Source organism: Gallinula chloropus (assembly GCF_964237585.1).
Source record: "Gallinula chloropus genome assembly, chromosome: 2".
In the NCBI taxonomy this organism is placed as follows: domain Eukaryota; kingdom Metazoa; phylum Chordata; class Aves; order Gruiformes; family Rallidae; genus Gallinula; species Gallinula chloropus.
Genome location: NC_140086.1, coordinates 5,388,702 through 5,410,811, shown reverse-complemented (window position 1 = coordinate 5,410,811; position 22,110 = coordinate 5,388,702). Strand labels below are relative to the sequence as shown.

Here is a 22,110-nt window from a genome sequence, read left to right as displayed (position 1 = left end):
CCACGTGAAATCAAGTTACAGAAGTTGAACTTGCTTTTATTCCTCCCTTTCATAAAGATTGCCATTGAAATCTGTGAGTCTTCAACACTAACTTGCTCAATACCTTAAAGATGCTTGTTGCTAAAGACTTACATTTCTATGGACATAAAACTTCAGGTTTCTGTGATAAAAGATCATTCTGTTTCCCCACTTGAAGTACACCAACTCCTTGGGTTTTGCTTTCAAAAGTAGTCCATTTTCATTTGAATCTTATTCTCACTATTTTTCAATCTTGCCTTTGTATATTGCCGATGCCTGTATTGAGGAACGAAGCAAAGTATCTTCTAGTTTTTACACAATAGCTCTAGACAAGATCTTATCCACAACCCAGTCCTCACTGCAAACCACCCATCTGCCTCTGCTTCTGACCTTTCCTATTTACATTCCTGAAGGCAAGTCAAAATCCTTACCTGCCTAATTCCACCTCTGGCAATTCTTTTTTTCAATTCCTCAACGTCTTGACATGGTTTTGGCATCTTTTCCCAACACTTACAGCTCCTCTGCTTACTTCAAGTATTTTTCTGAAGGTGGCCCCACAGTCATCATATCCCCTTGACAAATTCACCAAGTTTCTATATCATCAAGTGGAAAGAACCCTCTGCTATGGGTATGACAACTATCAAAGTTATTTATCACTACAGCTGGAAAGTAACAGAAAAAAAAATACTCCCACAACATGACAAAGGCTTCTTTTATCCATCTCCAAATCAGATCAGAAGGATGTGCACCAAGCACCTACCTCTGCCCCACCACAATCTTGTTTACCATCATTTTCCTGAAAAAACACACCTCCAACCTATGATTTCAGACATTCTGAGGCTTAATCCTTTACAGCTCATCATTGCACATACTTTGATTTCCATCTTCCCATAACAAAATGCTCCCATTTGAAAACCATGTCCTGGTCATTAACATTATTCTATCATTGTTTTGTGTCTGTGTGTGATTTCATGATCCCCACAGCATAACCCATTCAAATATATTTGAATTTTCTGCCCAGGCTCCTGGCATTGGTATTTTACCCTTTCCATTTCTTGTTATCCACACTCTGCACCCCACCTGTGTTCTGTATCACCTTACCACTACTACACAGTCAACTATTCTCTCACCAATATTAAGCATTCCCTTCTCCTTGCTGTCTATTTCTTTTATCTTCTATCATTTCTGTCTCTACTGCTACATCCCAGTTGCATTACCTTTCCTTTTCCTCAGTCAGATTTGGTATGTCATGACTAGTTTTCAGAGACATGGAAAAAAAGCTTATAAGACTTGGAAGTGCACAGACCAGTATGATGAATGGGGACACACACCCCCACCCCAACAAGCTACTTATGCTGCAAAGTTAAATAATTTTGGAATTAAGGAATACATCCTTGACACATGATGGTTTACTACTTCTCACAGGGGCATAACAAAGACATATCTATAGGCATTCAGGGATCAACACAATCATATGTGTTTCATCATCATCATCATCATCATCACATTCCTCCACTCGAGTTTTAGTAACAGCAGCAAATAAAAGCCAGGGCATGTAGTCAGTTTTGAGTAACATTTAATGCTGAGAAGTACAGGTGAGAGTACAGGGTTCTACAACCTGCATATCTGATGGAGAAAAATCCCAAGCTGTTCAGAAAGCAGGACTGCTACTGCCCTGTGCTTTCACTTTAAATACTTCTGTCAATGTTTTGGGGTTTAAGATCCAATTAAAAAATAAAAACAAGCTATTTGTAGCTCAACTCTTGTGGCAAACTTATTTAGGGCAAGGTACTGCTTCAAGGAGATAAGTAGTGGCTTTTAAAGAGCAGTAGTGACCTGATAAGCAGTCCAACCTATTTTTTGCTGCATAAAACAGATACGTATGCATTAGCTATAGAACTGAGTGCCACAAATTGAACTTCAAGGGAAAAGTAAGTATCACAACTGTTGATGTTAATTCACTTCTTGGACTACTGCCTCAAATTAAGAGTGAAAAAAATAATCAAACTATGTTGTGTAAAACATTACAGCAACCAACTGTGATGTGCAGAGTCACAAAACACAATGTGGTGATGAAAGGAGAGGATAGAGCCTTCCTTATTACTCTTTTCTATCAAAGAGAAAGCCTTGAGCCTCCATCGTAAAACACAATTGCTACACTCAGTGATTCAGCTGCCTCAAATCTTTGGTGAAGCTCTCCTAATTCCCATCACTCACTCTTAAATGTGACAGAAGCCATGCCAACAGGAGAACACTTTTCTTAGCACAAAAACGAAGGAGGTTTTGCAATGCGATGAGGTGTGTTAGAGGAGATCACTGGACATCAGAACTCGAGGTGACAGCCTGCCCCAGGAAATCTGTCAAAATTCAGACCTCAACATGCATTATTTCCTCTGCTCCTGTTTTCCAGAGACCCCTTCACACACAGAGATGATACTTTCAGACAGAAAGTATTTCAAAGCCTTGGAATGATCCACAAGCATACCTGGATTTTACTTTTAGACCGCTGTTAAGGGAAGAATGAATTAGAAGAAAGATGAAAGACTGGAAACATCTGTATGATAGCATCAGAAGCTTCTCATTTGCTACATTATATGAATAATGAGAACATTTCAGCCTTGATATGATGATTGAGACCATCAAGAACCCCATTTTAAAGGTGTGAATTAAGGTAAACTGGGTATTGAATAATGAGGTGCCACAATATTGTCTTTAGGCATGTTATCTGGGAAAAAATCCTACACTTCCTATTATAATTAATCCAATTTACGTACACTAAGTGTTCACAGTTATCAAGATTGATAACTGTAATTTCCACCCAAAAAAGGTATCTGGAAAGAGACAGCTATAATAACAGTAACTTTCATGGCAGTTTTCTGAAATAAAATTAATCATCAAGCAAAATTACTCTGTCAAAAGAGGGTGGCAAGGGAAAGTGGTGGTAGAGGAACTCTACCCGATGCCAAAAATGCCACTTTAGTACAAATACTGAGTTTTACAGATTCCAAACGATCACAAGACTGGCTGTGTGCGTGCTCCTACTCCAGCGTGTTATTGTGGATCCAAACTAGAGATTACAAAAGTGACTCAAGGAGTCAGCTGGCCAAGACACTCCTAGTGCATATAAAAGGTGTGAATGAGCCACTGCAGCTCAGCTGCCTACTCCAAAAATCCACACAATTATGTAATGATGACTTTTCACAACCGTTTAATTTACAACTATTTCCCAGACTTGGAACATTCATTTCTTTTGTCCTTCATCATTTTTTAAAGCTTAACAGCACCCTGGGAGTGCTGCTAGTCTGCATTAAACTTGCATGCAGAAGGGTTTGGTTTGGGTTTTTTTTAGCAAAAAAGTTACACAATTTTCACATGTAGTAAGAGGTACTAAATAGGAAGGGGCCAAACTAGTTGCATCTTGGGGCTTGTCGGCACAGGAAATCATCCGAGCGTAATTACACCGCTGTAATTATATCAGAAGTTTCCTTGTGTGGCAAGTCCCAACGCATATTTAATCATCAGGTGATGTTTTCACAACTCAAATCATGTCTTAGAATTGGGCTAAGGCAGCCTACATCTGTCAATAGGAAGTCTCTCTCAAACCATCTGTCTAAAAATATAGTCTTAAACGAAACTGAGGTGAAGGAAGGAAGGAAGCCTTATTTGCAAGCTTCACTTTCAGTTAAGGTTTCTACTATCATACAACAAGGCAGCTCTTCTGAATCATCACTACAGGGGTTTTCACCTACTACTGTGCAATAAAACATGTGCTTTTCAAAGTGGGTTAGATACACCAATTAGTTAATACCCGAATTTTTATTAAAAGAAGGCCAAACTTCATGCTAGTATACAGAATTTTAATTCAATATGTAAATTCACATCTCCTGCAGCACTTTATTTGATCTCCCTTCCTTGCCAAGCCCTACCTTACAGACAGCATGAACTGCTATAACCATGGTGCAGCTTTGTTGCAGACTCCAGATCAGTTATTGATGCCATCACACAGACACAAAGAGGAGGCATTGCCCCTTCAAGTAAAAATAAAGGGCATCAGTAACTTGTCCTCAACTAGTGATCAGCTCTTTTGCCTCCAGAACCAAAACCAAATAAATAAAAAACAAAAAAACCCAAGCCCAAAATAAAACCTCATAAAAAGAGGAATGTGTTTATCAAGGTAAGAAAAACCAAGACTGGCAAAGGAACAGACACATGTGCTTGAAAAGGCTCTCCAGCATCTGCTGGAGAGGTGCTGGGTATCATTAACATAGAATAAGGCAGGTTTGAAGTGTCCAGCTTGACTTGTCCAGGCAAGTTGTGAGTATCTTCAAGGGGAATGTTTCCACATCTCTCAGTCTCTTCCAGTGTTTGATCACTCCCATGTTAAAATAAAACCTGCCTTATACTCAAACTGGAGTATCCTGTGTTACAGCTTCTGTCCATTGCCTCCTGCTCTGTCCCAATGCACCTGCCACAGGTTTGGCTCCATCTTCTCAATAGCTTCCTCACCCAATCATTAAATCATAGAATGTGTTAGGCTGGAAGGGACCGTTAAAGGTCATTTAGTCCAATCCCACAGCAGTGAGCAGGGACACCTTCACTAGATCAGGTTGCTCAGAGCCCCACCAAGCCTGACCTTGAGTATCTCCAGGGATGGGCCCTCCACTGCCTCTCTGAGCAACCTCTTCCATTGATCTAGCACCCTTCTAGTGAAGATTTTTTTCCTAATATCCCATCTAAATCCCCCATTTTCTAGTTTAAAGCAATTACCCTTTGTCCTATTGCTGCATGCCCTCGTAAACAGTTCTTCTCCAGCTTTCTTACAGGCACCTTTCAGGTACTGGAAGGTTGCTATAAGATTCCCCCAGAGCCTTCTCTTCTCCAAGCTGAACAAGCCCAACTCTCTCAGCCTTGTCTTCACAGGAGAGGTGCTCCAGCCCTTGGATCATCTTTGTGACCCTGCTCTGGATGTGCTCCAACAGGTCCATGCCCTTGTGTTGAAGGCTCCAAAGCTGGACAGAATACTCCAGGTGAGGTCTCACCAGAGCAGAGGGGCAGAATCCCCTCTCTCCATCTGCTGGCCACACTTTTGATGCAGCCCAGGATGCAGTTGGCCTTCTGGGCTGCAGATGCACATTGGTGACTCAGTTCCAACTTCTCATCTATGAGTACTCAAGTCCTTTTCCTCAGGGCTGCTTTCAAGCAGATCATATCCTAACCTGTATGGATAATGGGGGTTGTCTGACCCAGGTGCAGGACCCTACACTTGGCTTTGTTGAACCTCTTGAGGTTTACCTGAATCCAACACCCCGTATTTAAAAGCCATAAGGTAGTTATGGAAAGCCACAAGATCACCCTTTAGCCATCTCTTCTTAAGGATGAGTAAACCTGATTCTCACAGCCTCTCCTGGTATGTCATATGCTCCTTTCCCTTTTGAGGGAGTGGGAAAATAGGAGACTTGAAGAGGGGATACCTCATGGCAGGGAACAGAATCTGCAGTTATTCAATTACCAGTAACAGAGGAAATTCAGAAAGAATACTGAAAACATCCAGTGTGAATCCTTGACAGGATCTGTAGAGTCCTAATGTATTTTATTTACATCTGCATGTATGGCCAGAGTGAGAAAAAGAGTACAGGGAGGTCAGCCTTTTAAGACCCAACTGCAAAAAACCTCTGGGTTGTCTTCAAGGTTTCTTACAGTCTGGGTTATATAAAGAAGTTTAACTTTCACACTGGCTTTCTGTTAAGAACCGTTAGAAGAAGATAGGAAAGAAGGCTGGCAGTGTTTTCTATGAGATAAGGAAAGCTCAAAAGCTGCAGCTCACACTGCCTTGATATTATGGGGTAGAGGAATCTATACGGAACCTGTCTATCTGCTTCTGCTGCTCATTATTCACGTTCTAGGGTATGGAAACTGGAAGTTCTTCAGTCAAGCTACAGTGTTGTGCGATTAGATGATGCACAAGAAATGAAACCAGACTTATCTATCATCCCCCAGAATTCAACAAACCACAAGAACAGAGCTGGAGAGAAGCAGAAGAGATGATTTGATCAAAATATAACAGCACTAATCTTAAATCAACTACTGAAGGTATTTACTAAGATGTGATTGCCAGATTTCATGAGGTCTTCTATTAATAAAGCATCTAAAAAAACCCCAAGAAACAACAGTGCTTCATAGAGCCCAGTATGGCAAATAAGCCCGTAAGTGAACTCAAGTAGAGAAGGGGAAAACTATTCTTTTCATCTTTTTATGCAAATAAATTGTATCTATGACTACTTAGAACAACTCTTTTAACCACTTGCTGTCTGAGCTATACCAGTTAGGACAATTATGCAACTGAATGGAGGGCTAGCAGATTAATGTCCTCAGAAAAAAAAAAAGGAGGGGGCTGGGGAAGAGGCAAGCTTCTAAAGCTTACCTATACCCACTATGAGGAATACACAAATTCAGTGTAAAAGCCTTATTGCCCTAGAAATCCAATACAATCCAGTACGTTCTACAGCATGCAAAGGGGTCACTGGACACAGGAAACTCAACTTCTGAAGCTGCTTGTCCTCAGTAGCAAAGAGGTAGTGCTGTTAAGGATGCTTTAGGACTCTTTAATTATCCACAGCCACATTTCTGCTTTGGAGTAAGTTGCAACTCTAGATGTGCACAGCTACACATGCTGCAGAACATGGATTTAAGATGCTACTTCTTTCCATCCTTTGGGATCACCAAATCTGCAGATAAACAATTGCCTTTTCCAATGTGCAAACTCACTTACTCCTTGTCTACTTCTCCCTATGTCTGAAGGCTGGATTTTTACTATCTCCAGGCATCAGACTACCTTCCCCCTCTCAATACAAACCTGGTAACATTCACTTCACATGGAACATTAGTTTCCTAACCATGTACCGCCCCACAGCAGGTAAATCACTATTTTCCTGGAATAGCCCCTAAAACACCATAGAAAGTTAGACTGTTCAGAGATGGAATGTCCCCATTCCCCACTGCATTCAGGCCACCATGTCTCCATTTACTTGTAGAAGACAGTAAAAGACAGTTAGCTCAACTGCCTTCATGCATTCCTCAATCTTTGTTGCATGTGTTACATTTCTGTTGTGTCAGAGAAACCCCACTGCCTTTGAACTTGGAAACGCTCAGTAGCTCTTTTCTGCATGTGATTTTATGGAATAACTGTCACCTACTGCAAAAGAATTCTCAAGTCAACCCTTTTTATTTAGTGGAAGAGGTCTTGCCTATGACAAGAGTTGGGCTTGTTCAGGCTGAAGAAGACAAGGTCCTCCTGGAGCCTTCTAACAGCCTTCCAATAGCCAAAAGGTCCTATAGGAAACCTGGGGAAGAACTGGCCCTGGGCAACCAGGCCTGGAGGCTGGTGTCCCTGCCTGTGGCAGGGGGGTTGGAACTCTCTGATCCTTGAGGTCCCTTCCAACCCAGACCATTCTATGATTCTACGAAGTGTTCCTAAGGGCATGTAGCAGTAGGACAAGGGGTAACTGTTTTAAACTAGAAAAGGGGAGATTTAGGTGGGATATTAGGAAAACATTCTTCACTATGAGGTTGGTAGATCACTGGAAAAGGTTGCCCAGAGAGGCAGTGGAAGCCCCATCCCTGGAGATACTCAAGGTCAGGCTTGGTGGGGCTCTGAGCAACCTGATCTAGTGAAGATGTCCCTGCTCACTGCTGCAGGATTGGACTAAATGACCTTTAAAGGTCCCTTCCAACCTTAACTGTTCTACAACTAGATGATCTTTAAAGGTCCCTTCTAACTCAAACCATTCTGTGATTTTGTATAAAACAAATTATTGGTTACAGGTCTGTAGCTCCCTTGGTTATCATCCTGGTTACTTTTTGACCCCTGTGGGATAAAGATGTGATCTCTCTTCATAGTGCTAGATGTGATCTGATCCACAGAAACCAGAATCACTCCCAGGCATCAATGGAGTGAGTGGGTATCACAGTCAGAGATGAAAGAGAGAAACAAGACATCAGTCCAGCTTGCTTTGTAAGTTATCACATTTCAAGTACAAATACATGAAAGGTTACAAGAACAAAATGCCAGCGAGCCCAAGAGGAAGAGATCAATGCTTCTGCAGAAAGCAGCAGGTGAGAAATAAAGAATGGCTCTTCCCAGCCCACAAGCTTCTTCCAGTCAATGCCAACTAAAGACATCAAATGTTACTACTGATTTTTCCTCCCACATTCTCCTTTCAGCCTGTACCTTCAAAGGCATCCTCCAGATGTTCCAACACTAACAAGCTGGTTTTCACCACTCCACAGGCCACCTGCAAGTGTGGTGAGGGCAGAACTCCATCACAGCACACAAGGAGTATACAGAGCACAAAACATCTATCCCAACCGTTAATAAGCCAGGTGGCTTAAGTGATCCCTGTACACAAAACTGTACAAAGTACTACTGAAACACTTCTTTAGGGATGTGGAGGAACGTTTTAATTACAAACTGCAATGTAGAATTAAGTCATCTAAACAGTGAGCTTGAACTGAGCAATGGAGGATGCTTACTGCTTACCCACAAGTCAGTAACCTAGCTCAAAGTTAATTCTGATTTCAAACTACAAAGCATCTCCATCTTCAGGCAAACATCTATTCAACGAAGGGGGAAATGGAGAACATTCTTGAAGTTATTAATCACAGTTGACTGCAATGATTCATTCGCTTTTCCATACCTTAGAAAGTGATCATGAACTAACTCCAGATGCCTTTTATAACCATTGAAAATAAAGAATGTAACAGTATTTTTGGTATTTGTAGAGCAACGCCTCCATTCAACACAATCCCTATTCTTTGTCACTCCAGAAGGCCTAAGTAGCAAAGACATCTTCTCCAGGGGTAAGAAAAACACCCATTCAACATCACAGAATCACAAGGTTGGAAAAGACCTTTAAGATCATCAAGTCCAACTCTTCCCCTCCTGTGCTAACCAATATCCCTAAGTACCTCATCTATCCGTCTGTTAAACACATCCAGGGATGGTGACTCAACCCCCTCCCTGGGCAGCCTGTTCCAGGCCCTCACAACTCTTTCAGTGAAGAATTTTTTCCTAACATCTGATCTGACCCTGCCCTGATGCAGCTTTGTGCCATTTCCCCTTGTCCTATCTCCTGTCACTTGGCTGAAGAGACCATCACCCACCTCTCTACAACCTCCCTTCAGGTCATTTTAGGCGGTGAGATAAGGTCTCCCCTCAGCCTCCTCTTCTCCAGGATAAACACCCCCAGCTCCCTCAGCCGCTCCTCATAGGATTTGCCCTCCAGCCCCTTCCCCAGCCTGGTTGCCCCTCTCTGGACACACCTGAGGACCTTAATCTCCTGCTTGTGGTGATGTACCCAGACCTGGACACAGCACTTGAAGTGCAGCCTCACCAATGCCACGTACAGGGGCACAATCACCTCACATCTATTCCTCCCTTCATGGTGCTGCTTCTCTAAAAAAAGACCAAAAAACCCTGCATTCTTCATCCCATGTTACCCTTCCCTTACCCCGTTTGCTGAAACACTGCATTTAGGTTTGGGAAAAAAATGACTCTTCCTCCTTCTGTACTCCCTGACTGCAGAGATACGTACAAAACCACATAAGACACCTTTAAAAAAATAAAGAGAATAAAATTCCACTCAACAATTCTTGTGTTTTCACTGCCAGAGAATTGTGTATTTAAGGTGTATGTCAAAAGAACGTGCACACAGTTACACAGCCATGTGCTCCTCAGTCAGGAACTACGACAATGCACGTGGTGACTTCTCATTTGTACCACTGCATCCAGCAGGATTGTGGATTAATCCTCCTCCCTCCCAGTGACTCTGAACCGTGCAGATGCTGCTGCTCTGAGCAGGAATCAGAGCTGCTGTGCTTTCTGCCCCTGTCCCAGCTACCACAACTACTCAAACAGAATGCCACTTTGAATCACAGATGTTCTGAGTCGGAAGGGACCCATAAGGATCATCAAGTCCAACTCCTGGCTTCTTGAGCTCATCCCAGCTCAGTGCTGTGACCACTTCCCTGGGGATCCTGTGCCAGTGCCTGACCACCCTCTCAGTACCAAAATTCTCCCTAATATCCAACCTAAGCTTCCCCTGTCTCAGTTTAATACTGTTCCCTCAGGTTCTATCACTGGTCACCAAAGAGAGGAGACTGGTGCCTGTCCCTTCAGCCTCCCACATCAGGTAGTCACAGACCATGATGAGGTCTCCCCTCAGCCTCCTCTTCTCCAGGCTGACCAACCCAAGGGACTTCAGCCTCTCCTCAGAAGACTTCCCCTCCAGACCCTTCCCCATCCTTGTAAGATCAGTAAGAACTTGTCTCTCCTGCAGCTCACAAGCAGACACTGGATACATAAATTCACCTGAACCAGTCATGCTCTCAACATAACTTTGTTTTGGGTCCCTATGGTCGCTGGTGAGGGCTGAGCTGGATCAAGGGCTGGCCAGAACTATGATAGCAGTTGGACTTAGCATTGCAACTAGTTCATTTGCAAGTCATTATGTTTTCAACCTTAGGAAACCACTGGATCAGGCTATTACAGAAACAGTGAAGAGGATTTCAACTTCTAGTCTTTTATCACACTATAAAGGAGGATTTGAACAGAAAATGAGGAGGTGAGCAGCTAGTCTTATTTTAGGTGTGAGTCCGTCTGTGGCAAGGCAAAAATCAGAACAGCCCATAAAAGAATCATGATTCTGAACCATCCTGATAAAGGTGGATCACCTTACTTGGCACCAAACATTAATCAAACAGAATACCTGCTGGAATCCAGTGCCAAAAATTGAAACCCAAAGCCTTGGATCATAAAAAATGCATCAGATACATTGTGCAGCAGCTTCAATATCTACTTGCTCTGCAGAGTTTCTTAACACTGCATTGATTATTCCTATTTAATTGTCATAATTCAATGTTTAAGGTTATTTAAAAGCAAAGTGAATTTTTTTACAGTTAAAGTTATGTATAGTTATGCCTCTGTGAGAAGCAGGGAGTTGGACTCGATCCTGATGGGTCCCTTCCAGTGCAAAATCTTCTGTGATTTGTTCCTCTAACTATCCTACCAACACCTTTCCCTTCCTTCTCCTTGCAGATTCCCTTGCCATTATAACCCAGACCTTTCTTCCAGCCTCCTATATTATTAAAGACATTAGTGCCCACATGCACACAAGCTCCACTAAGCTCAACAAGCTCTAATGGCTTGGCCTTTCCTCTGCTGCCACCGGCGTTGTCTTTCTAGTGAGCTGGGAGCTGGTGCCACCAAGGCCCCAAATCCCCAATCCCTCAGCTATTTGCACTGTACATAATTTAACGAAACACAGGAATGACTTGTCATTATTAAAGAACTACACTACAATGAACGTGTTTTGTGCTGTACCTTTGAAAACATGTTCATCCCCCCCCCCCCAGACTCTGACTAGCAGCATTTCTGTGTAAAATCTCAATCTAAACATGTCTTCATGCCTAGAATTTTTTTTTAATTTACAAATTCAACTGAAGAGCTGTAACTCAGCAGCAGTCACACTTTTATTGAAAAAACCTCTTTCCCTATACCCATGCTGGATTTGTCTACGAAAACACGAACACTCTCATGGCTTAGTTTTAAAAATAGAAAATTCACAGCTAAAGAGCTGAGGTTATGCTTTCATTTTATCATTTCAGATAGCGAAAGCAGCTGTAGTGACATCTTTAACATGCAAGAGATGTTAGATGCAATCGTATGTAACGTGGTTTCAAGAGGCAGGGCTGTGGTTTTCAGCATCGCTTGAAAGAGGGTAAAATGAGGGTTCATAATAATGGAATAGTTGAGACATGATGAGAGCGTAGGTTTTCAGCAGAACTCTCCTACGACATGATTTTTTTTCCTATTACATCTTGGGTTTTTTTTCCTCCACCTGCTTTTTGAAAGCTACTCCTGTTAGTTGATAGAAACCAAACCTCAGCTGTGGTACTGTGCTACCCCAGTTATGACTGCAACAACAGGGAAGAGATGGTGAATAATGACATCTTATTAGAGGGAAATACAAATCCCCTCAGACTTTTTCTCTGGGAATAAGTGATTTTCTTCTCATGTCACTATCAAAACCTTACTCTATGTTGCACTTAGTCCTCTAAGTTTCCACTTTTGGTCTGTAAGTGATTTTAATGATTCTGTGAAACGTAACTTTAGAGGAAAAAAAAAAAGACACAGGTTTCCTACAGAGGGGCCTACACATCCACTGACATTTCCCATTAAAGGGGATTTGCAAGTCAAGAACAATTAAGGAAAAAAAAACTACCACTACTGTATTCTAATCACATAATGAGACTCAGAAAAGAAAGCTGCACTTCCTTGCCTCAGTGGGAAGTTTCCTCCTTCCAAATGAAGCTCTCACTTTTTAAACAACACACCCTTATGCAAATAATTCTGTAGCCATCCGAATTATTCCCAAGCACTCCCTCATTGAACACTGAAGCTCTTCCCAAAAAGGAACATTCTGGTTCACCGCAACATTCATCCTTCTGTATCGTAATTTCTACCTGAACTTGGGTTTCTTCTTTTTTGTTTTGTTTGTGGTTTGAAGGGCTGGTGGTTTTTTGGGTTTTCTTTTTAAACCTATGTCTCTCATTAGCTTCCTCAACAGCCATTTTCAAATCAGAAAAGCTCACACTGACAAGCACTACTCTTTGAGAAACATTACATTCCACCAGTGGTTAAAAAGCAGAAAACAAGAAAACCCCTGTGCCCTCCCTCAAGCCCCCAGCTTTGTCCTCCACATGGGAGCAAAGGAAGGTTTCAGAAATGACAGAGGAGTGTGATGTGGCAAGGAAGCCCAACAAACAGAGGGACTGATTAAAAAAAACACACACAGAAAAGCAACAACAAAAAAACCACACCAGTAGAGCAGAAAGGGAACATTCACTGCAAACCACAACTTGTATGAAAGGGACAATAAACTAAGTTCATTATCAAAAGCAAAGCCAAGAACACAGCAACATTTAGATAGGACTTTACCCTCCATATGAACAGACGCCTGTCCTTCAATAGGAAACACTTGCTAAACAAGTTTTAGAAAGTATGTAATGAAGCCCCAGTAATAATTATGTTTTAAAGCCTTATGCATCTACATGACAAGTTTAACTTCAAACAATTTTTAGATTGATCTAGCTGAGCCAGTGAAACCTCCCCTCTTGGGAAATCTTCTGAAATTGGCTTATTTAAAATAAATCACAATTAGCACATCCACACACTTCCTACTACTGAATTAAAATTTAAATTTCATTATTTTCTCACATTAATAAGCTCCAGCATAAATTTCATGAACTAAGAATACAAAAAAAAAAACAAACCAACCAGGCAGCACCAAGACAAAAAGTCCTGAAGCTCCAAAGTGTGACATTAGCAGCTAGAACAGAGCCACCCACGGTATCTACCACTGCCTGCCAAGCCAGCTCCAAAACTCGCCAAAATAGTCACAATTTTGCTGCTTTTCCTAGACTACACATGAACTCCTCAGCCTGATTCCCTACACACAAGTCAGCACTGTAAAACCAACATATTTGCTGAAGTGTATTTTCAATATGACATGCTGAGATTAGTTTACTCCTCAAAAGCACAAAGACTTGATTTCTGCTCCACAACCCCCATCAGTCAGACGCCAACACAGCTTCCAAGTGACATAATGAGAGATACAATTCACACATTGTTCAAACACCGTCTTCATTCTTATGTTCTGGAACGTGACTGAATTCTTCACACAGACAGAGTTAACATTAAGCATAATCTTCGTGTTGCGAGTATAAAGCAACCTGTGAAGAGTTGTGTGGAGCCCAAAACAGGGCAGATGAATGAAGTTATTCTGTATCTCTGGGAAGATAAATACATTAACACTTCTCAAAGATACAGAGACTTTCAGGACTGCAGAGCTATCACAAGCATACATTAACGCTGGCACCCAGGCCGTAACCACTTCAGGTGGTAATAAGCTCACACACAGCTTAAGCAGGTCTAAGAACAAGCACTGAAAGAGAAATCCTGCCTTCACACAGCTGTTCTGTCTGCTCTGCAGTCCCAAAACTCACGTTGCAAGTATTCCTGTGGCAAAGTAAAGCAGCTAAAGCTAACTAGGAGGGGGCACGAAGACAAGGAATGAAAGGGATTTGTTAGGATCAGTCAGCCCAAGAGCACACAAGGAAACCTCCCACACTAACGCCTGCAGGACCATTTCTTTCTGCAACAGGGCTAAATTAGGCTAGTTTAAGATGAATGCAAAACTACAGGCTGACACACAGACAGATTTTAAAACCACTTTTAGCAACAAGGAATTTTATTTTTCAGTTGTCTGTTTAATGAACGCTGAATGGAGACTAAAAACCTACAATAAAGAAGACAGCTGAGCAGCCCTGGCATAAAAAGTAGAAGAGGACAAATTACAACAGGAGAAAATTAACTACTCACCCCACATCTGTGATTAAAAAAATTAATCTGTTACACAACCTAAATATAAACAACGTTTGGCAGCACTGTGGACAGCTCAATGAGAATCAAATTCAAGAGACAACACTGGTGGCAGAGAGAAAATCATCAAAGCAGGCTTTAGAGTGAGACATGATTATGTCATTATCAACAGTACTTTCCTATCTTAATCAATAGTTTCCTCCTACCTTGGCTGTGTCCACTTTTTATGTTAAAAAAGCCCACAAAACAAAACATTTATTTCTAAAAAACCTGGTCACCAGGTACCACATGGCTTCACAGCTGCAGTAAGGCTATAAAGATACTGAAGAGAAATATTTTTCCACAAGACAAAGCACAGACTACAGAAACAGATGGAAGGAAACCTTTTCATTTAGAAGCAGTCAGTTTACTCTGAAAAGAGCAAAAGTAAAATAATTAATAAGGAGAATCTAATAGGAATTACACTAACATATGGTGCTCAGTAGACAGCCCGAAAGACGGAACCTATTGAAAGTCATGAGTGTACAAAAATAAGAGCATCATCTCAGACTGAGGATTAAAATAACCACTTCCTGGACAGTATTAAAAAGTCTCTTTGAAGTACTCAGAAATGCCTACAAAAGAGAACTGTGTACTAACAAATTACAACTCTGGTGTAAGACATCAGATATACTATGCAAGTCTGGTCTATGTAGGGATGACGCTGTTCAGGTCTGTCATTTAGCTTTCTAGATTCAAATAAGGTAAAACATATGAGGAAATCATAGAATGGTTTGGGTTGGAAGGGATCTCAAAGCCAATCTAGTTCCAAGCCCCTGACATGACCAGAGACACCCTCCAATAGACCAGGTTGCTCAAAGCCCCATCCAACCTGGCTTGAACACTGTCAATGAGGGGGCAGTCACAGCTTCTCTGGGCAGCCTGTGCCAGCACCTTACCACCCTCACAGGGAAGAATTTCTTCTTAAGATGTAATTTAGATCTCCCCTCCTTCAGCCTAAGGCCATTACACCTTGCCCTGTCACTCCATGCACTTGCAGACAGTCCCCCTCTAGATTTCTTACAGGTCCCCTTCAAGTACTGGAAGGCTGCAATGCCCCGAGCCTTCTCTTCTCCAGGCTAAACAAGCTCAACTCTCTCAGCCTGTCTTCATAGCAGAGGTGTTCCAGCCCCCTCATCATCTTTCTGGTCTCCTCTGGATTCAGCTCCATGCTGGGGACCCCAGGGCTGAATGCAGTACTCCAGGTGGGGTCTCACTAGAGCAGAAGGGCAGAATCACCTCCCATGACCTGCTGGTTATGCTGCTTTTGATACAGCCCAGGATACAACTGGCATTCTGGGCTTGAAGCACAAATTCCTGGCTCATGTTGATTTTCACCTCCACCAACACTCCCAAGGTCCCTCTGGATGGCATCTCCAGTGTGTTCACCACACCACACAGCTTGGTGTCATCAGCAAACTTGCTGAGGGTATACTCAATCCCACTGTCCATGTAACCAAAAGACATTAAACACTGCTGGTCCCAATACCAATCCCTAAGGAACATCACTGGTCTCCACTTGGACACTGAGCCGTTGACTGTAATTCTTTGAGTCTGACCATCCAGTCAACCCCTTATCCACAAAGCAGTTCACCCACCAAATCCATGTTTCCCCACTTCAGAGGCAAGGATGTCCTGTGGGACAGTGTCAAATGCTTTGCACAAGTCCAGGTAGATAACAGCAGGTACACATTCCCTTATCCACCCATGCTGTAGCCCCATCATAGAAGGACACCAAATTTGTTAAGCAGGATCTGCCCTTAGTGAAGCCACATTGCCTGTCACCAATCCCCTATTTTCCACGTGCCTGAACACAGCTTCCAAGAGGATCTGTTCCACGATCTTGCCAGCCACAGAGGTGAGACTGAACTGCCTGTAGTTCCCTGTGTCATCTTCTCCCTTCTTAAAAATTGGAGTTACATTCCCCCTTTTCCAGTCAGTGGGAACTTCACCAGAGTGCCAAAACTTAACAAATATGATGGGGAATGGCTTAGTCACTTCATTCAACCAGTTCCCTTAGGGCTGAAGGCCCATCATCAGGTCCCATGGGCTTGTGCACCTTCATGCTCCCACAACACTGATTTTCTCCAACAGTGGTTGGTTCTTCATCCCCCCAGTCCTTGCCTTTGCCTTCTGAGGCTTGGGCAGCATGACTAGAGCACTTGCTGATGAATATTGAGGCAAAAAAATGTCACTGAGTACCTCAGCCTTCTTCATATCCTGGGTAACCAGGTCTCCTGTATCATGAAGAGCGCCTTCCTCCTAACACTGACACACCTATAGAAGCTTTTCTTGTTGGTCTTGATGTCCCTGGCCAGATTTAATTTTATCAGGGCTTTAGCTTTCCTAACCTCACCCCTGGCTGCTTGGACAGTTTCTCTGTATTGCTCCCAGGTTACCTGCCTTTGCTTTCACGCTCTGTAGGCTTCCTTTTTGCATTTGAGTTTGCCCAGGAGCAACCTGTTCATCCTCCATGCAGTCCTTTGGGCATTCCTGACTTGCTTGGGATGCATCACTCCTGAGCTTTGAGGAGTCAATCCTTGTATACTAGCCAGCTATCTTAGGTCCCTTTATCCTCCCTGTCTTTGTTCCATGGTACTCTACTAAGCAGGTCCCTGAAGTGGCCAAAGCCCGCCCTCCTGCTGTCCAGCATGGTGAGCATGCCCTCCTCACTGCTCTGACCTTAAGTGTTTCGGTCAACTTTGGGTATTACAAAAATGGGAAAAGAAAATGAAAAGCCTCTTGCTCTGATTTGTTTGTGCAGGACTTCCTTAGTCAACAGCATAAGAGATACTTTACCTTCTAGTGGGCTGCTTTGTGCATACATCAGAAAGGATGCACGACACCAACACAAATTAGGCAATGCATGGAATAGATTCCTATCCACAGCCGCTACTGTTAAAACCACATAACATTTTCCACCATCTATTTGTTTCTAGTTCATCACTTACCAAAAATAAGACACCAGAAGTTGACTTTTCCTAATTTCCAAATTTGGTAATGTTTCCAGGTAGTCTTAGAAATTGCCTCACTAAAAACTGTGAAATTAGCATTCTGCTAAAACTTGAAATGAGGGAGGTAACACACAACAAAGTTCTGACAAGTCTTACAAGTTTTGTGAAGCACCTGGGCCAGTGGAGGATGTCCCTGCCCACAGCAGGGGGACTGGAAGGAGATGATCTTTAACTGCCTTTCCAAACCATTCTATGATTCTGTTGTTAGCAGATGCCTAACTGACACAAACAAGACTTCCATCAGGCATATGAAGTTCCTTCTTAGTGAGAACTATGTTTGCAAAGCCAACTGAGCAGTTAGAAGTTCACAGGGATCAGGTCAACGAGCGCAGTAATTTCTGGAAGGTAAAAAGCATTTAGAAGGGTTCTTACCCAGAAGGGAAAAATCTCTCTCCTGTACAGTTTAAAGTGAGTCAACGAACCCCACTTTAGGGCTAAAGAGTCCTAAAGAGAATCACTATCCAAGCATTGCGTACCTCCAAGAAAGCATTAAGAAGGAATTAAAAACAAGTACACTGAAAAACAGGATCGACTTACAAGTTTTCAACAGTTTATTAACACTATTAAAAAGCTAACTTACAACTAAATGACAAGTGAGAAAATAACCTTAATTTCACTAGTTTTAGGGAGGGATCAAAGCTGTTTCTTGTGCTAAGAAAGTTATGTCATACAAGCAAAGCCGTAACCCCCTTCAAGTCTTTCTTTTTCAGACAACTGCTGCTTCAACAGCAAATTAAAACCTTGAGTAGCAGGCAAAACTCCAGTATCTTTTCAAAGAAAAAAAAGAGAATCTACAGCTGCTTAAGTTTGCTATTCATGTATTTATAAATTCTAAGCAGCGTAAGTTACAGAAGTTTGGGTTGTAATCAATCTTCAAACTGCACAGTATTTTTATTATGCTGCTTTGACATTTTTTTGTCCTTTTAGAAAAAGGTATGTGGCAGTATCAAACCTCTTTTTTCCTAAAAACCCAACAGATTTTCACAGTTTTTCCTTTACACAGTTGAAGGCAAAACAAAAGTGCACAGGCACAATGTTTCAGCGAACTCAACAAGTCAAAAACTCAGACAGTATGTGGACAAAAAGGATCAAGGATGATATGTTTCTTAATCATGAACGCAGTGATTTCATGATATCCCCCTCTTGTATAAAACACATTATACTCCCAGTTTAACAGCATGTTTGAACAAAGTTTCCACACTCAACAGCAGTTTTCTTAAATTAGTCAGATACGGCCTCCTGGCTTGCTTTATACTGTTTCCAGACAAAGAATTAAGATTAAAATAGCAAACCCTGTGGCAAATTGAGCGATTACATTGGCAAGAGGCCAACACCACTGGCACCCTCAGAACAGGGTTGGCTGCGGTGTCCAGTTTGGCGACATGAGCTGGAAGAGCAAAGCAGCTCGCACGCACCCGCAGCGTTTGGAACAGCAAAGGGGGGCGGCGAGATCTAAGTTCCAGGAGATATGAATGGAGCATTTCAGCAGTGTCAAGGATGTGCTGACAGACATGGAGAGGCTGGAGCCCTTGTGCACTCGCAGCAGCTGTGGCTCAGTTAATGGTTGTAAACCACACTTCTCGCCTGCTCCTCTGAAGAGGATTTCAGCGTACATTCATTTCACAGGTATCAGATGAACGTATGGGAAGGGGACTTTCACTGGCAGCTTGAAGGCCACACGTAGGCTTACACAAGACAGCTAAGCATCCTGCTGACAGTTCCCATTCCCAGACAATCACAGTACAGCCACTCTCTCATAAAAATTCTATTCAAGCCGCCCTGTCTCATGATATGTTGTGGAGCAGGAAGCTGTCTGGACTGCTAGAAGTCACTGTGCTGCTCAGGCTTTCTGTGGATGATTTCACAGGAAGGAAACGGAGAGCCTCATGATGTGGAGAGCAACTCACAGCTCATATAGCCCAGAACAAGCACTGTCACTGCCCAGCTCTGCGCAGGGTGAAGGGGCTGAGCCACAGAGATAAACTAGGAAGTAAACAAGACAGAAGATGAGCTTGGCTGGAGCACAACAGAAGCCTGAGACACACACCAGTAAGGTACTAACCTAGGACTTAGTAAACAGGGCTTGTTCTGTTAAGAGCCCAAGGTGAAGAGAGATTTGTTCTGGTAGAAGGGAAAATACCCTTACGCACTGAGCATGGGTCCCTGATGGTAAACAGCAACCACCAACACTGCCGTGGTGGAAGCAAGATCATTCCAAGTGAAAGGGGGAGTGGCAGGATCAGAGAGAGAGAGCAAATAAAGAGACTCCCACATGTAAGACTACTCTCAGCGCACATGCTGGCAATATATTAAACTATTTAGCTCGTTACATATAAACACAACAGCACAATTTGAGCACCATGAATACCAGTAAACTGAAAGTACACCTGTACCTGAGCAAAAGAACCTGACACTACAAGCCACCAAATGATTTACTCAACAGTTATACAAAGTTACTAGTACTGAAATGTGCAAGTGATGTTGTATATGAAACCAAAATCTTGAACATCAGTCTGGATACACACAGCTACAGAGATCTATCGTCCTGCGGTGTCTAGTAAAAGTCTTCATGCACTGTAGAGAAAAAAGCAAGTAAAAACAGAGGAGCTGTGCTCTAAGAGGAAAATGATCATCCAAATTGTCTGTCCTGATTCTTGTCTCTTCAAGAGAATAAAATCAGAGGGAAAAAAAAGAGAAGGCAGCACTTAACTGTGGATCCTAAGATGTGAGTGCTCTTACAGTAGAAGAATTTGTATAAAAAGCAGTAAAAGACACCTCAGCTACAGGTCCTGCGTTTCACCACACTATTCTTTACTAGTTTATCCCTCCAAGGGAAAGATACAAAACTGTTCAGAAGAGTTCCGCTTATTTAGAAACTATTTTCTATGAGGAAATTCGGTACCAGTCACTCAAACATCACAGTTTCTAGATTAGAAAAGAATCCTCACCACAGAAACAGTTTTAACACGAAGAAGAAAAAACCACTGCCCCGTATTAACGGCACAAACTCCCACATTACCGACCTACCATCCCCCTAAACAACATTAAACGTCCCTGAATGAGTCGGCAGCCTTTCTTCCCTCCACATTCATCTTTGCGTTGCTCACAGATTTCATTACAGGACAGAGCCTGGAAACACCTCATGAAGCCGGTAACCTCTTCTAGCCCTACCCAGCACCTCGATACCGTTTACCTACGTTCAGACACCACAAACTAACGCGGCGCAGTCGCTGACAAACACGACCAGAGCGGCCTGAACTTCTGTGCGCGGCGAGACGGGTATCCCAGGCTAGCCCGGGAGCACGCAGCCGCTTAGGAGGATCTGGGAGGAAATGGAGACCCCAGTCCACACCGCGCTGCCAGCAGGAGGCCGAGTTGGCAGGAACAGCCAAGCGCTGGCCCGGGGAAGGCAGCACGTAGCGCACAGCCGAGGGGACACTCCGGGGACGGAGCGGTGGCGGGCCGGGGAGGGGAACGGAGCGGGATCTACCGCCGTCTCCCACCGCCCCAGCAGCCACCGCAGTGGTTATCAGAGCCCCCCCGAGGGGACCTCTCGCTCGGGAGAGGGGAGCAGCCCCCCCCCCTTCTCCCGCCCCTCCTTCCCCACCGCCTCGGGGCTCACCTCCTCCACCATCACCCCTCCACCCCCCCCCCCCCCCTCCCACTTCAGGCCGGGGCCAGCCTTCCGCGGCAGCAGAGGGAGGGAAAAGGAGAGCAATGGAAGGCGACCCTCCCCTAAAAGGGGCCTCCGGACACGCAGGATCGCTCACCGCCCTCCCGAGGTGGCGGCAGCGGCCTGACCCCTCCTTCCCCTACGAGCGCGGCCGGCCGCGGCCTCGGCGGCTCCAGCCAGGCCCGAGACGAAGGGGTGGGGTGGGGGGGCGCTCGTGCCGGGTGTCCTTCCCCTTCCCCCCCCCCCCTTCCCCGCCGGCCGTTGCCCCCTCGTGCCCGCGCCGGAGGGGTGGGGGGGGTGGGGGGGACGGACGGCGGCAGAGTTGGCCTCGGAGGCTCGTGCCGCCTCCCGCGCTGACAGACCGCCTCGTGCGCCAACGGTCACCCTTCCCCTCACACACAGGCAGAGCGCCGAGCTCAGACCCCGCCGCCCCGGGAGAGAGAGAGAGAGAGAGAGAGAAACGGAAAGTCGCTCCGGCGGCTCGGGGGAGGCCCAGAGGTAGAAACAAAACCGGCCGAAGCCTCACCGGGTCCGGCGGAGGTGGCTCCCGGGTACATGTCTCCGTGTGCGGCGGCGGAGGCGGCGCCTCTCTCCAGGTCCCTACCGCGGCAACAGCTCGAGGGGAGGGAAGGAGGGCGGGGGGGGGGGAGGAGGAGGGAGCGATCCCAAGCCCCGACTACGCTGTCGGGAGAAGGGGGAGGAGAAGGAAGGGGAGGGGGGAGGAGGAAAAGAAAAGGGGAAAGGGAAAAAAAAAAAAAAAGAAAAGAAAAGAGGGAGGAGGGCCGGGCCGACGCCGCGAAACCAGGTTACTCGGCGGCACTGAGGAGCGGGGAGGTGGGTGGGGAGAAGGGAGGAGCCGCGGGGTCACGGGGAAGGGGCGCTCCGCCCGCTGCCGGCTCCTCCGCCCTCCCGGCCGTGGCCCCCGCGGC

At 44.3% G+C, this 22,110-nt stretch overlaps 2 protein-coding genes across 2 annotated transcripts in view; one reads left to right on the top strand and one right to left on the bottom strand.

Annotated features, from left to right (window-relative positions):
• Positions 1–21,738, bottom strand: part of AGO2 (argonaute RISC catalytic component 2) — a gene marked incomplete at its 5' end in the record, with an annotated part of 62,389 nt that extends 40,651 nt beyond the window's left edge. The window contains one exon of the mRNA XM_084260142.1: positions 21,708–21,738. Coding sequence (XP_084116268.1) covers positions 21,708–21,738 — 31 coding nt within the window. The remainder of the gene's footprint in view (positions 1–21,707) is intronic.
• Positions 10,474–10,808, top strand: LOC311205936 (dnaJ homolog subfamily C member 15-like; the record flags this gene model as incomplete). The annotated part of the gene is given in 3 exon segments (XM_084280474.1): positions 10,474–10,638; positions 10,642–10,675; positions 10,678–10,808. Coding segments are annotated over 3 exon segments (330 nt in total).
• Positions 21,739–22,110: the final 372 nt, after the last annotated feature.